The 16,495-nt window shown below is 37.4% G+C and overlaps 1 protein-coding gene across 2 annotated transcripts in view; it reads left to right on the forward strand.

The window, feature by feature from the left end:
- TENM2 (teneurin transmembrane protein 2) overlaps nt 1-16,495 on the forward strand; it is a 1,011,554-nt gene that overhangs the window by 939,833 nt on the left and 55,226 nt on the right. For both annotated transcript variants that reach the window (XM_081934447.1, XM_081934448.1), the window contains 4 exons: nt 2,195-2,405; nt 10,650-10,769; nt 12,448-12,709; nt 14,258-14,525. In XM_081934447.1, the coding sequence (XP_081790573.1) occupies nt 2,195-2,405; nt 10,650-10,769; nt 12,448-12,709; nt 14,258-14,525 (861 nt within the window). The remainder of the gene's footprint in view (nt 1-2,194; nt 2,406-10,649; nt 10,770-12,447; nt 12,710-14,257; nt 14,526-16,495) is intronic.

The raw sequence follows: 16,495 nt of genomic DNA on the forward strand, positions 1-16,495 counted from the left end.
GACTATATCCAAGGGGGCTTGCTGGCATGAAGATGTTATTCTCATGACTGACAGGCCACTGGGAGTTTGGTATGCCAATTTAAAGTTCATGGTGTTGTCCAAAGTGTACAGATGATTCAGCCCATAATCATGCAGTTTGATGAGGTCATTATAGGCATAAGTTACTCTCACCCCTATAACAGCCAAAGCAAAGAAGTATTCATAGCGGGAATAAGTAAACACAAATTTGTAGAAAAGAGTAATTTGCCGCATCTTACCTTTGGATCCCTTAATATATTGACAGGTTTCTCTTTTTATCCCACCTGCATGAACAAACAAGAAACAAAAAACAATTTTCAATGAATAATTACAAGGACCAGAAATAACTGGGTGTTGTGAAAGAAGTGTTCAAGTTTTAATAGGAAAACCATGTTCAGTTAATATAGGAGTCCAATTCCTTTCTCACATTGATTATATAAAATGGGTGGAATCTGAGAAAACATTCTACTTCCAAGATGAAAAAGGACTTCCAGATTAGTGAGGATCACAAGTCACTGACCTTGAAATTAAAAAAGAAATCTTAAGTTCAAATAGCAAAATAACTTAATAGTATATGAAATGAAAACCGTGAGTGCTATAAATGCTGTTTTCTTTTTTAAAAGTCTCAAAAAGATCATGGTGAGTCTTTGCTTATGGAAACATGGCAAAAATGTTCAAAATAGCTAATCAGATTCGTAGCTTGTCAGACCAAAACATCCATCATCTATTTTTTTTTAGGAAAATCACACTCCATCACAAAGACATATGGTAGATAATAATTTGTTAAATTTTCTGGATTAAGTATATTAAAATCTTTCAGATATGTTCCAGGGGAAACAGGTTTGAACAATCTTGTTCTCGTTGGAGTTTTTAGTCACAGAGATCTATCAGGAAAAGCCAGCTAATCTTTCCTGGCTGCCACAGATAACAAATCTGAAAAAAAAAGATTAATAAAAGTTATATATAAACAGAGAGATCATATTTAATACAATAATACAATAGCAGAGTTGAAACGGACCTTGGAGGTCTTCTAGTCCAACCCCCTGCCTAGGCAGGAAACCCTTTACGGTTTCAGACAAATGGCTATCCAACATTTTCTTAAAGACTTCCAGTGTTGGGGCATTCACAACTTCTGGAGGCAAGCTGTTCCACTGATTAATTGTTCTAACTGTCAGGGAGTTTCTCTTCAGTTCTAAGTTGCTTCTCTCCTTGTTTAGTTACCACCCATTGCTTCTTGTTCTACCCTCAGGTGCCTTGGAAAATAGTTTGACTCCCTCTTCTTTGTGGCAACCCCTGGAAAAGGGGTTAAAACCAGATTTTATATGCAGCAAACATGCACTATAGTATGGTAACTTACATTGAAAAAATATGATGTTAAAGAATCAAAGTAGAGTCATTTTTATTAAGAAATGTTAATGGGCAATCTATATTAACAAATATTAGAACACACACACACACACACACACACACACACAATATTATGTTCGTAGAACATTATGATGTGGTGGTGCAGTGGTTAGAATGCAGTATTGCAGGCTAACTCTGCCGACTGCCAGCAGTTTGATCCTGACTGGCTCAGAGTTGACTGAGCCTTTCATCCTTCCGAGGTCGGTAAAAAGTTTGTTGGGGACAATGTGCTATGTAAACCACTTAAAGAGGACTGTAAAGTACTATGAAGCAGAATATAAGACTAAGTTCTATTGCTATTATAATATTATATTCTAGGAAACATTATGAATGCAAGTTATTATTATTTGTTGTTGTTATTATTGTTCTGTAAAATAACATACATATTGAAATATTTTACTGCCCTACTAATATGAGTAGTGAAATGGGCAGAATTTTAGTTTAATCCGCACATCGCAAAGGTAAAGACTCACAAAAAGATAATTTGGGCCTTTAGCAAAGCTGAAAAGTCCATTCCAAAATTGAGAACCATTCTGCACATATCTTTATGACTTATTTTGGCATTTGATGTAGTAATGCTAAAAGCAGTAACAGAGGTAATTTGGCATGCTAAAGTTACCATGTTGATGAAAATGCTAGGGTATATCTAAAGTTAAATGTGCTGAGATTAACAATGCTATTGTTCAACTTGTAAGGAAGCAATGGTTAGCTATAAGCAGTGGTACAATAAAATGACTGGGGAAAATAGCTTATGTGTTCTTCCTTGCAGATGGCCTCATTGATTGTCTGGATCCAGATTGCTGCCTCCAGTCGACTTGTCAGAATAGCCTTCTCTGTCGTGGCTCACGTGATCCTCTAGACATTATACAGCAAAGTCACTCTGGTTCAGAAGCTGTAAAGTCATTCTATGATCGAATTAAGCTCTTAGTGGGAAAAGACAGCACTCATATAATCCCAGGAGAAAACCCCTTCAATAGCAGGTAATAACCAAATATATGAGCTTGTAAAGGCATGGGAGTTCTTTTGGCAGGGGTTTTAATAGTGGTTTAACATGGAATGCAGTTTTTACTAGCAAGATTTTTTTCCGTCTCATGCTAAAATCTCATTCTGGATTTTTTTGTCATGATTTTTTAAAATGCTGCCTTTATGTCAGGATGCTGGCTTTGCATACTGACTCCATATGGGTAAGGATTAGCATTGCATTTACTGCTTGCAGGAAGCTTGGAGAGAAAAGGAATCCCAGCTTTATAATGACAAAAATATGATGATGCTAATGAGAGTTCAATATGTTCTGGCTTTCAGAAAGAATAAGCCTATATTTCATTACTCGTGATGATTCTAAATATGAAAACACAACGTTGGTATAGTGTTTGAGAGGGGTTTATTTTCCAGATTTTTGACCCTGTTCATCCTTTAGTTACATTAAAACTGTTTTATAAGCTAGAAATGCTTCCTACATTTTTTAAATAATTAACATTTCTTGCATTTAATCAGTCAAAATATCATGAAAGCTAAATATCAGTTGATTGGAAATGGAAGTCCTAGATCAGATAGATTGATCTAGGACTTGCGTATGTCCCAAATCAGGTAAAAGGTGACAGCTCTGGTTTTTATAAAAGAGTTTTGCTGAAAGGAAGCACAATTGATAGTGTCAACTTTGTGACTTGCAGACAGGGCAGTGTTAAAAGCTTACTGGCAGACTCCTCCCAAGGGTTTCCCAGCAAAAGATAATTATAATAAATTGCCATCAATTGGCTAAATCTCCTGAAATACCACAGTCTATTCTGGTCTTCCTTCTTTCTTTCCTTCCTTCCTTCCTTCCTTCCTTCCTTCCTTCCTTCCTTCCTTCCTTCCTTCCTTCCTTCCTCCCTCCCTCCCTCCCTCTCTCCCTCCCTCCCTTCCTTTTTCTTTCGTTTCTACTCTTCTCCCTTTAGGTCAGCTAGGAAAAAATTGAAATGAAGATACTTTGGATCTTCCAAAACCCAAGGAGTAGCAGTGTTAGAAGATCTTAATGAAAAATGTCGTTATTCAACCAATGAATCCAGACCTGTAGACCGTATACACAGAATTCCAAATACTCTACAATTGATACAATAAGCCTGGCTAACGTTATTTATTCCTTAACTCCTTGCTCAAACTCTTTGGTTTGGTACATGTACAGAGTTCATTATATAGAGAACATAGATGGATAGAACCCCTCGGGTCCCACTTTGGCTGATGATACCTGTTAGAACCTTAGGGTAGTATGTCTATGGAGATTCTTAGTCATCCAGGTCATGGTTGCCCCAAATGTGCTTTTTCTGCTTTTTCTTTGAAGACATTTCGCTTCTCAGCCAATAAGGTTCTTCAGCTCTGAATTGAAGGATGGTATCGATTTCAAGCCAGATGCATATGTATTAATTCTTTATGGAAAATATTTTTTAAAAAATATATATAGTTTTCATTACAAAAGGCATCCCATCACTTTCTAATTTACAGTCAGTGTCTATATTTCAATCTTCTAAGATTTATTCTATTTTATTTACCCTTAAAATCTGCCTTACTATTCTTCCTAAGCTCTAACTCCTATTCTATATAGTCTACCTTCAGGTTTAGCTTAATTCTATCTATACTATTCTTAGTCCTACATACCATCATCTACTCCTTTGCTATCCTTATTGCTGGGATGTGTCTGTTGTCAATGAGACTTCACCATCATGGCAGGGGTGGGCTGCAACAGGTTTAATAATTGGTTTGGTGATTGCACCAAACGTGCACGCCTAACACGCTTGCGCACAGCATTCAACAATTTGAAGCTCTGCTGCTTACCTTCTAAGGCAGTCTCGGTAAGTAGAATATGAAGTGAAGGTGTGGAAGTAGAATATGAAGTGAAGGTGTGGAAATCAGCTATGCCACGCGAATCAGCTGAGCCAGAGAGAGAGGAAATATAGTACATGATAGGGTGGGGGTGGGTGACAGGGCTAGCTGATCGTTGGAACTAGCGGTTCGCCCGAACCAGCAGCAGCCCACCACTGGATCATGGTTTTGAAACCTCTCTGATATTGCTTATCATCTCCACTGGTGTCTCATTCTGTAGGGATATGCTTCACCTGGATCTATGGTGACACTATTTGATTGGCAGTTCTGCTGTTGTCACTCTGAGCCACTTGATACAACTGATCCCCTCTGATCTATTCTGCTTTGATCCTTTATTTGCACCTGATGTTAGGTCAGACTGTATTGACTGATAATATAGTATATTATAGTATACTATAATATATAATAACCAATCCCAATTTTCTTAAATTGCCTCATACTGCTGGTACCCAACTTCTTCAGGGCTTATAAGGCACATGTCTTGAATAGAACAGAACAGAACAGAATAGAATTCTTTATTGGCCAAGTGTGATAGGACACACAAGGAATTTGTCTTCGGTGCATAAGCTCTTAGTGTACATAAAAGATGTAAGTGATAAATCTTGGCCCTGCACTTCTCTCTCCCTCACTTGTCTTTCTCTCACAGTTTCACTGCTGAGCTCTTTTTCTCTTTTCTAGAGTTCTGCTTGTATAACTAGCTGTTGGTTTTATGACTGTCTATAGGTTTTGGCAGACTGCAGTTGCAGCTACCATCACCCCAACCTTTCAGACCCCTCTTGAGACCCTTCTGCTAAGCCTTATTAATTTTTCTTAGCCCAGCTACTTGGCACTTTACATGTAAGGAGGCTAACCATTTTCATCTTCCTTTCTTTTTCTTTTGGCTTGATATCCCTTTGGATCTTCTCAACAGCTGCCAAAACATTTTTCCCTCTTCTTCAGTAATCCTGCTCAACATATGCTTACAAACACAAATTTGAATGCTGCCAGCAGCAAGTTTTCTTCTCCACAGCAACTCTGGACTGATCTTCCTTTCTCCCTATCCTCCTCCTACAAATTTCCAACTTTCCAACTTTTTCACTTCTTTTATGTCATTTCTTTAATTTTCCTTCTTTTGTTTTCTGACACTTTGAAATCCACCTTCACTCTTCAAGTTCATTGAACTAGCTCCATATTTTTAAAAAACTACATTTCTCCCCCCCTCCCCCCCCGAAAATGGCTCTCTTTTCTTTTGGATAGGACTTAAGATGAGCTGTATTTTTCAGAGGAATGGAAGTGAGAAGAAATAACATAGCACTTTTTCTTTCATAGCTATCTTCTCATTCTAATCCTCTTTGCTCCTATTTCCTTTGCCCGCCCGCCCCCCCCTTTTTTTTGGAGCAAACAGCTCAGAAGATTCTAATTTGCCAAAGTCAGGGATTTCTAGGTCTAACAAGGAACTCAAAAATCATTCAGCAGCTAACCTTATGTTTCCTAATGAAACTTGTTGGAAATGCAAACTTGTTTTCACCAGCTGTACCATTTTATGAGAGGGAACGTAAGGCAAAAACAAAAAGTAAATTCTATTTTATTGTAACTATTCAGCTTGAGATCAACTTATCTATCCAAGATGCCCTAGGGCAGTGGTGGGCAACCGTTTTTTTCAACTGAGCCAAATCTCGCCAAAACCACGATTGAAATTTACTTTGAGAGCCACATTTTTAAAACCGAAAATACATAGGATGGTACACTGTTTTTAGTTTCAATAACTTTTTATTGAGAATATTCTGCATGCAAGTATCCACATAGGTCGGGAGGATACAAATAACACAACTAATAAAACAAAAACTTTAGAACGATATTATTTATCGATAACGTTAAATTCCGTAAAATTTGCCTTACAATGTAGAGAAAATTACATCCTGACATTGACTGACAAAGTCACAACCACTAATGTGAACATTGGCCTTGCATTTCCTTGGATAGTTTGAGTAAATCAGGTTTGTATGTTGTTGTTTTTAATTTCATCTCTCTCTCCCACTTTCTTTTTTTCTTTTTCTTTCTCTCTCTCTCTCTGGCTCTTTGTCTCTCTCTCCCTCCCTCTCTGTCTCTCTCTGTCATTTTCTCTGGGTGTCTATCTGTCTGTCTCTCTCTCTCTGTATCTCTGTCTCTCTCTCCTCCTTCCCCCATCTCTGTCACTCTGTGTGTGTGTGTGTGTCTGTCTGTCTCTCACTCACTCTGTGTGTGTGTGTGTCTGTCTCTGTCTCTCCCTCTGTCTCTCTCCCCTCCCTTCCTCTCTCTCTGTCACTCTGTGTATGTGGGTGTGTCTGTCTCTCACTCATTCACTTAATCACTCACTCTGTGTGTGTGTCTCTCTCTGTCTGTCTATCTTTCTCTCCCTCCCTCCCCCTCTCTGTCTCTCTCTGTCTGTGTGTGTGTGTGTGTCTGTCTGTCAGTCTCTCTCTGATTCCCTCCCTCACTCCCTCTCTCTGTTCCTCTCTCTGTCTGTCTGTCTCACTCACACACACACACACACACACACTGTGGTCACCTTGTTGAGTGTTCCAATCACATTTGAAACACTCAACAACTGGCCTGCATTTATGGTATTTTGCAGCATTCTGCAGTCATAGGACCAAAATTGGTTGTCACTCGCCCGGGCTTTTGCAGAAGCTTCCCTCCGAAGCCCGAGAGGAGGGAGGGGAGCGGGCACCCGGCACACAGAAGAGCCGCATTAAAGGGTGTAAAGAGCCGCATGTGGCTCCCGAGCCGCGGGTTGCCCACCACTGCCCTAGGGGACACCACTGTGCTCTACCAAAGACAAAAGAGTTCCCATAATACAATTTGGCAAGATATGAAGAACATAATTTCCTGTTTGAAAATTATGATTATATTATTACTATGATTGCAATGATTATCTATTATAGATTTGATCCAAAGAGTGGCTTTTGCCATTCAGGTGCCCAAAGGATGCATAGACATGCATGGCACATGCATAAATATTCTGTTTCACATGAAATCTCTTTTAAAATTAAGAATTGAAACTACTTTATAATATGGCCCCAATAGTTTGCCACTCTTTCTGTCCCTATTCTTAGCTAATGTGCATCAACCTATATTCAGCAACAAATCTTAATGCACAATAATATCATAATATCCATAGCTTATTTCATAGCTGTCTTCTTACACACATTCACATTCACACACACACACACACACACAATCAAAAAGTGCCTGATCATTGAATCCACTACAGTACAACTACCACAAGTTGCTTGAATAACACTCCCACACCTCAGAAATCTTACAAACAATCAACAGACTATTACAACCACATGGTATCATCGTTACAAGCAAACCAACTAAAGATATCCCAAGAGGAAACATTCATTTACAGTGTAAGGACTGCAACAGCACTATGTTGCAGAGCACATTCATGAATCCCAACTAGTAGTCAGAAGACACAAGTAAAACTCCTTAATCTCATAACACATAGACAGATTCAACCATAGTTTCAACTGGGAAATAATAAGCATTCTAGGCCATGATAATTTTTTTTAAAATAGAGAATTCCTGAGAGGTTGGCAATCAGTTGCATCATACATCAAATAGACACATTAATATACCATAAAAAAGAGACAATTGAAAAATATAAGAAAGAAACAAAAAGACACAATCTCTAGCTAACTACTAACTCCCTATAGCAAGCAGGGATTAACATCAGGCAAACAATGAAATAGAAAGTAATACCCTAATTAAGAAGCTACCAGGGAGAAAACCACACCTCTACCAGAACTGTCAGTGCAATGTACTGTGCAGAATCATGGAGCAAATCCTACTCACAACCACTGATGATGTTACCTAATCGGGTTTAGAACATCTGCAAATAAATGACCAAGCTCAGAGAGCATGAAGGATTCCACAGTTCCGAGAGAATACTGAGTTATGTATATTCTCTTTTGTTGACATATAATAATAGCTGGCAGATTATGATGACACAGTATTTGATTTATCAAAAATGCAAATGCAAACTATCCCATATTTGTTGATACAAGTTCCATCAGATTCAGCTATGCATATTCCAAAGTAGATTTGGAAAGTAGATTTGTTATAGAGTTGCAGCCTATTTGTGCATGTTAAACATAAGCACTGCTGTGTCCAATGGAGCTTGGTTCCTAATAAACATGCTCTAGAATGCCATGTACAGTTAATATATGCATGTGTATGTGCATATACACATATATATGCATATGTGTGTGTGTATATACACACTATCCTAAGTATATATGAAAATGTTTATTTTTCAAATTTGAACCAAGTACAAGAGCAGTATTGCGTGCATTAGAAGGTAATAAGAGGATAATAACCTCCAGTTTTAATATATTTTTGAACATGATATATTATATTGTTCATCGTCGAACATTATAAATGCCTACTATTTTGAACCATGTTGTTGTCCCTTAGTAAAAACTGACTATATATTTCAATAGACAGTTTTAGATTATTTACCCACTTTTCTCTGAATAAATTGTGTTTTTTTTTGTTCAAGATCAAGTATACGTAACTACTATATTATTCTAATATAAAATAATATACATAGAGCCAGTAATTCTAATGGTTCACTTTAGATGGAACAGTTATCTTCACCAGAAATTCTGAGTAGGGCAATATCTTGATCATCCATCTACCCTAAGAAAAATAAATGTGTGTGTGTGTGTGTGTGTCTGTGTGTCTGTGTATCTTTGCGTGTGTGTGTTATTTACTTCTCCCTGCATTTTTTGCACAGATTCTAGAAATTTTTTTCAATGATCAAAAGAATCTGATCTACCAGCAGGGTCTGATTCAGTAATAGATAGGGTTTTTATAGCCCTATGGAACAAGTTGAAAACCTAAGGGCAAACGGTTGGTTCTTTTTAAAAAAAAAAAATCACTAATTAAATATGATGACAAAATTTTATGGACTGTGAACTGCCTTATTCTTTCAAGGGTAATTGATGTTTGTGAAGTGAATAATCCTGGCAGAGTATGTAGATAATATCAGCAAAGACATTAATCCAGATAACCAAATCATTAATTCAATGTGCTGTAAACTAAATTTCTTTAGGTTTATTTCATTTTCCACGCAGGAACCTGAACAATACATGTCACATTATACAGTTAGGATAACTTTTGAAGAGAAGGCTTTTAGCCTGCAGTAGCTGTAATACATGAAACCTAGCTCTATAGAGTGAAGAAGGATAAGTAAAGGAGAAAGAAATCCATAACTGGACTTCAGACAGCATCCATCTTCATCTCAGTCAGGAATGTAGCCATTGTGTTAAGTAATTAAGCTCCCTGTAAGGAGAGCGAGTATGCAGAGAAGCGTAATAAGAGTGATATGGAATAACATGCACAAACCAGCACACAGAGACACTGAATAGTATAAAATATAGTAATTTACTATGTAGAAATATAGAAGTATTCAGAGTCCGGTTAACAGTCCAAGTCATATATGGTTCAGTTATCAAAATAGTCAGTCTAGCACACAAAATATAGCTAAACAGTAGCAAACCACAATACCTCAAAATACACCGATCAACGTCTAACAAAACAGAGAGCTAACAGCCATTCTGGCTCCATCTTATGGCTGCTTGAGGTAACAAACCAATTACATCTCTTATGCATTTAAAGTAACAGTAAAGTAATCATAGCTTATATACATTGCCAAGCCAAGCCTAGGGTTACATCCCTAACACATTGATTTGAAATGATTGAATCCTTGTGAGTTATTTTTCATTGGAATCTGAATGTAGCATTAATTAATAAACTAGGGAAGACATGATAGCAGTCTTCCAATATTTGAGGGTCTACTACAAAGACAAAAAGGGCTTTGGTGCTTTTCCAAAGTACCATAAAGCAAGATAAGAAACAATGGATGGAAACTAACTAAGGACAGAAACAATCTAGAACTAAGGAGAAGCTGACAAACAGCAAAATAGCTTGCCCTCAGAAGAAGTGCCCCATCACTGGAGGCTTTCAAAACAAGACTGGACAACCATGTCTGAAATGGTACAGGCTTTCCTGCTTAGACTAAACGACCTCCAAGGTCTCGTCCAATTCTATTATTCTATCTTCCATATTCTAAATGGTAGTCTATAAAGACCCCTTCATGTTAGAAAAAAAGAGGCAATCGTCCTTAAAGCCCAGTACTTATATCTGAGAAATGGAGGGGTTGGTGTTCATATAAAACAATCAACTCCTGTTTCATTTAGCGGCTATAGCTTTTAACAAGGAAAATTGTTTTAAGTCAAGAATGAAAATTTCTTTATGCCAGAAGAACTCACCTAGCTATGATAATTTTCCTCCCCAAAGTATTATATGAGCACTGGCATTGAATTATATTTCTTTTCCAGCCTGGTATCTCTGATAAGGGGCCAAGTGGTGACTACAGATGGAACCCCACTTGTTGGAGTCAATGTGTCATTTGTCAAGTATCCAAAATATGGCTACACCATCACTCGCCAGGATGGCACGTAAGTTGACTCACTTCATTCACGAACTACTTTGTATAATAATAATTGTGTCGATTAACAGATGGTGCTATCTGGTGAAACCATGTGGTATCATGCATAGAAGTCCTACTAGGGTAAAGGGCTATCAAGAAAGCAGAAAGTAATTTTTCACACGGTGTTTTGAAGACTAGCTGAAAGTAAATTTGAAAGGATTGACTTCTGAAAATAATGTGATAGCAGTTGGACTTCTTCTCACACAAGCTGTATTATATCTATAAAAACATTTGTGAGCTACAGTAGTATCCAGCTGAGACCCAGAAACATTTAATTTTGAGATTCAAGGCAGGCTAACACTCATCTGGGGGTGGGAGGGGGGAGACTCATAAAACAGTGCAATTTCTTAGTTTCCCAATTGTCCCATTCCTTTCTAAAAATCAGCTCTATTTAGAGTTTCTTGAGGCAAAACATATTAAAAGGGTATAATTGAATAAACTTAGACAATTCCCTGCTGTGTCCTGTTTCTCTGTTCATCATTCGATTTGAAAGGCACATAGACTTAGCTCCAATAAAAATGGGATATGTCATATTTTATCTAATTTATTGGATGTAGCAATAAAATGATATATCTATGTGAAATAATGCATTGCAGCTATTTGCTGCAGTACATGTGAACTGTAGTCTATAAAAGTCATTGGACTACTGATCTGTAACAGGGCCATTGTTGGATGCTGGGGTCACTGTTTCAGTGCTGAGCTTTTGAACATCTTAGTAATAATGAGGATTCAGGGCTTTTGTGTGATTCATTATAAATTTACTAATATTGTTTGCTCAAAGCTGTCATTCAGTTTTGCCAAATGGCATGGAGGCGTTTGTGATGGCTTTAATGGCCGCTTATAGCAGTTCTATGTTGGAAACCACACATCATACAATGCTTTATGATATATCATGGCCACATTTGCATTAACAACAGATCTTCATTCACAGCAGAGGTCTTAATCGCAAACTTCCCTGAATCAAGAAAATGAGTGCGTTAACTTTTTTATGTATGCTTGGAGGAAAAATATATTGTATTACAGATGATACCAGCTCTAAATCTCCTGCGATCAGGAAGACTAGAATTAAAGAGAAGGCCCTGAGCCATATCATTTAACAAATAAATTTAATATAGTTCAAGAAAGTACCCAAGAGAAACAAAAACCTTGTTGTGCTTTTGGAAACTAATGAGCTGTATTCATTTTTCCCTACTTCATGACTTGTGGTCATGACTGCTTTTGTCGTTGTTCCTGCTTGTTTTTGTTCTCTTGGACTCTGGAGTGATCTTTACATTATTGGCCTACTGATTTTAATTTTTTTTCTGCTTTGTTGCTATGATTTTGGGGGAATTGGATATAGCTAATTTTGTCATACTAAAGGTTTGAATCAATACAATAGAATGTAATCTAAGAAATTGTGTAATAAACTATATTGGGTGTGGTTCTTTCCAGAGGTGGGTTGCTCCCGGTTCAGCCCAGATTGGGCGAACAAGTAGTAGCGGCGACAGGAGGCTCCGCCCACCTTCCCAGACACTTTTGTGCACAAGTGCGCCCGAATCGGTAGTAAAAAAATTGGTAACCCACCACTGGTTCTTTCTCTAGTTTTATTGACTAGTTTGGCTCTTTGTTCTAGAATTATTCATGATGTAGACTCCAATTTTTTCTAGGTTTGATTTGATTGCAAATGGAGGAGCATCGCTAACTCTTCATTTTGAAAGAGCCCCATTCATGAGTCAAGAGAGGACAGTGTGGCTACCATGGAATAGCTTCTATGCAATGGATACCCTCACTATGAAAACTGAAGAGAACTCTATTCCCAGCTGTGACTTAAGTGGTTTCATCAGACCTGATCCTGTTATAATTTCATCACCACTTTCCTCCTTTTTCAGTGATGCCCCTGGTCGAAATTCAATTGTTCCAGAGACCCAGGTATCAAACAGAGATATTAAAAAAGAAAAAAAAATACAATAAGTTCATTATCATTGTTTTCTAATAACAGCCCTATAACAATCATATTGATTTAATTCATACTTTATAATACCAGTTATTTTAAATATTTATATTGACCTTTTCTTCATAAATATAAAACAGAAGCAGATATATGCATTTAGAGATAAAAGCAGAATGTATTGGTATGTGGCAATGATGTGTTTGGCAATATTCAATAATATTTACTTGGGGTATATTCTTTGTCACAAACGCCTATACAAATTCAGTTGCATTTGTCCATTCTTTGAAGTTGGAAAAGTACAGTTCTGGAAGAAATGCTTGCTTAGACATTTTTCATGAACGTTACATTTATGTGCTGAATTGGGAACCAAGCTTTTCAAAATCCAAGCCTTGAGCACATTAATAAAGGCAACAAAAGTATTATCCACAAATTTCAGAGAGTCCTGAAGCATTTTAGTAGAATATACGTACATCTTTGACTTGTACATATTGTTCATGACAAACCCTAAATCTCTAGCATCAGGTTCCTAATCCAGCACTTGCTTCTTCTAGATATAAATGTAGAAATTAATCATCAGAAATGTTCCTGTGTAAAAGAACAAAGCTATTTGATGGTGACGGATGTATTGTGCTAAGCTTTCCTTGTTCACTCTGTGTACCAAATTCTTCTGAAAACCTTAAACCTTATCCAGTTTTCTCTCTAGATTATAAAATCCCATTGAGCAGGTCAAGATAGGCATAAGGCCAGCAGGCAAGTTGCCTCTTGCCACAATCACATAGAAAAAGTGTTTCTAGTATTCAAAGAGCAGATACACAAGGTGCTAAACCCTCCTCCTGCAAATGGCTTTGCCTCCCCAGGCACCTTCTCCTCAGCCAAGATGCAATACTAGAAGTGAAATTCTAGGAGAGCTATGGGGAAGAGCTATGGGAAGAGGTAAGGAGTAAGCATGGGGGAGAGTTCAGCTCCTCTCACCTATATGTCTCTTTTAATCTAAACAAAAACCTGATACATATCACATCTCCATTCTTGCTCTGCATGAAATTGTCACAGATTCAAGTTTGAGCAAGCATCCTAACTTGGCATGTTTGCAAAAACATCATACATGCAGCTGAAGCATGTGGCATACCCAGGTGATAAGGAGGCGTTCCATCATCTTCATTGCTACTGTTATTCTGCTTTTCCCACCCCCTTCCCTTAGGCATCCTTGCTACTTTAAGATGACTATCAGCGGTAGTTGTAACTTCATAGAATTACAACTTCATGGGACCTTCTTGCATACAACTAGCAATCAGATCTGTGATTCTTACTGATGCTTTTGCCAACAGTGAGGATTTTAAAAGAAGCAGTAGCAGTGGCCAAAATTTTACTAATCCAGAAGTCCTATCCTAAGTCTTACCATTGCAGGAAAGCAAGCTAAAATTTCCTAGCATATTTTACTTTAACCTACAAGTACAACCCATGCGCTGAACCAAATAAATATCTTCCATACCACACTCATTTAATATGAACTCTCTTTCCTTACTTAGGTTCTTCATGAAGAAATTGAGATTCCAGGTGCCAACATAAAGCTCTGCTATCTGAGTTCCCGTACTGCTGGATACAGATCCTTGCTTAAAATCACCATGACACAATCTCTTGTGCCTCTGAACTTAATTAAAGTTCATCTCATGGTAGCAGTGGAAGGGCATCTTTTCCAAAAGTCATTCCAAGCATCTCCCAATTTGGCATATACTTTCATTTGGGATAAAACAGATGCCTATGGCCAGAAAGTTTACGGGCTCTCGGATGCTGTAGGTATGATCACTAGATTCAAATCATGTAACTTTTAAGTGCTGGCTTTCAACAACTGCTCTTAAATTAAAGAAAAATCTGTGATCTGTACTGACAATAGAAAATACCTATAGATAGCTTCAGTATTCCGCTATAGCAGCAATTTTCCAGCTGTCGTTTATTTTGTTTATTGATTAGACAGTATTTATAACTTTCTCAATCCCAAAGTAAAATGGGCATTATACAAATAGCATTTAAAAAAACAATGTTACAGTAAAAGTACTCTAATCAAAATATATGTGATAGATGCCCTTAGTCAAAATAGCTAGTACTGAAGGCTCATTGAAATAACACATGTATTACTGGTTTATAATATCTAATAGATATTGCATGTAACATTCACTTATATCTGGGGGTACCCAACATAACACCTATGGGCACCAGTGTGCCTGCTATTATTTTGCTTTATGAACATTAATCTTCCTGTTATATCTGAGTCTGTATGTGTGCATGAGTGTATGTGCTTCTTTCAATCATGTATGTTTTTCAGAGACTGTCTATAGTCGCCCAATAAGGGAAGACTAGAACTCATGATCGCCTGGTTTTTAGGTTGTTACGTATGGAGAGAGACAGAAAGAGAAAGAAAGAAGGGGTGAGAAATAGAAAAGGGGAACACTACAAAATCAAGAACATGTTTCCAACTTCATTTCACAGGAATTTCTCTGGGCCACAAATTGGTTCCACAAGCTTTCATAAAAATGATGGCTGAACAAATAAATCTATTGGCAGAAAAAAAAATTATCCATTTATTTAAACTATTGGTAAAAAAGGAAGAAGAATAGAAAGAATGGTATGATGTATCCATTATGGAAGTTAGAGAGAGCGACCGGGAACATTCTCTTCTAGTCTGATTGGTTAGGATACTCATCACAATCATTCTGTGAACTGAAACACTTCCCATGATATATTTTTTTAATTGCCTATGACATGTTTTCATAATTCAAAATGGGACTCTACTCCAGTAAGGTTGTTGACTCTTGTTACATCAGTATTAAATCTGGAACATAGGAATCAATATCTTCTTTATTAATATCCACATTTTTTTTCTTTCCCTTTTATATCCTAACAAAAGTAGACAAGTTTGTGTGTGTGTATGTGTGTGTTGACAGGAGGTAGTGAGATGCTAGGAAAATTGAAAAAGGAGCAGAGGTGGTATTCCGCTGGTTCACATCGGTTTGGGCAAACTGGTAGTGGCGGTGGCGCGAGAGTCCACCCACCCACCTAGACATCATCACAGACCTTCTGTGCATGCATGCTCCCACTAGCGAACCAGTAGTGAAGAAAAGAGCATACCATTACTGGGCAGGAGTATGTTTCTGCAATGCTTTGCTCTTGCATTTTTAATTTCTAATTGAATCTAGCAAGACAAAGTGTCATCGCAAAACATTTTATACAAAATAGAAATTTGAATAATGTACCAGAGCTATGGGTAAAGTTCACCTTGAACATGTTGCCATCATGAGATGTGACTTCTGGAATAAACTCAAACATTCAATAGCACTCCCAGTTACTTTTTTCAAGTAATTTATTAACCTTACTGACAAATATTACATATTAAGGGCCAAGACTGCAAACAATCAATTGTTTAGGCAATAAAAGCCTTATTTATGGAGTTTTCCCAAGCTTTTCAGAGAAGAGAAGAAAAATCATTCAAATGACATTTTGATATAATTGATCATTTCTCACAGGGAGCTCATGTCATCCTTTATGTTTTCTGTGGGGTAAAAGATAAGGGAGTTTTACCACTCTTCCATCTTAACTGAATGCATGAAGTGGTAATCTATCTATATCTTTAAGGGCTGTTAAGGGAATTTGAGAATCCTTCGGGAAATGATCATAGCATCTCTTCAGACCTGTTGCTTACTTTTAACTGCAGTCTCAGAGGAAGTATCATTGGTGCATGTACAGTATACTGTATGTATATACAAGAGGAC

Source organism: Natrix helvetica (genome assembly GCF_964273705.1).
Source record: "Natrix helvetica genome assembly, chromosome: 1".
NCBI lineage: Eukaryota > Metazoa > Chordata > Lepidosauria > Squamata > Natricidae > Natrix > Natrix helvetica.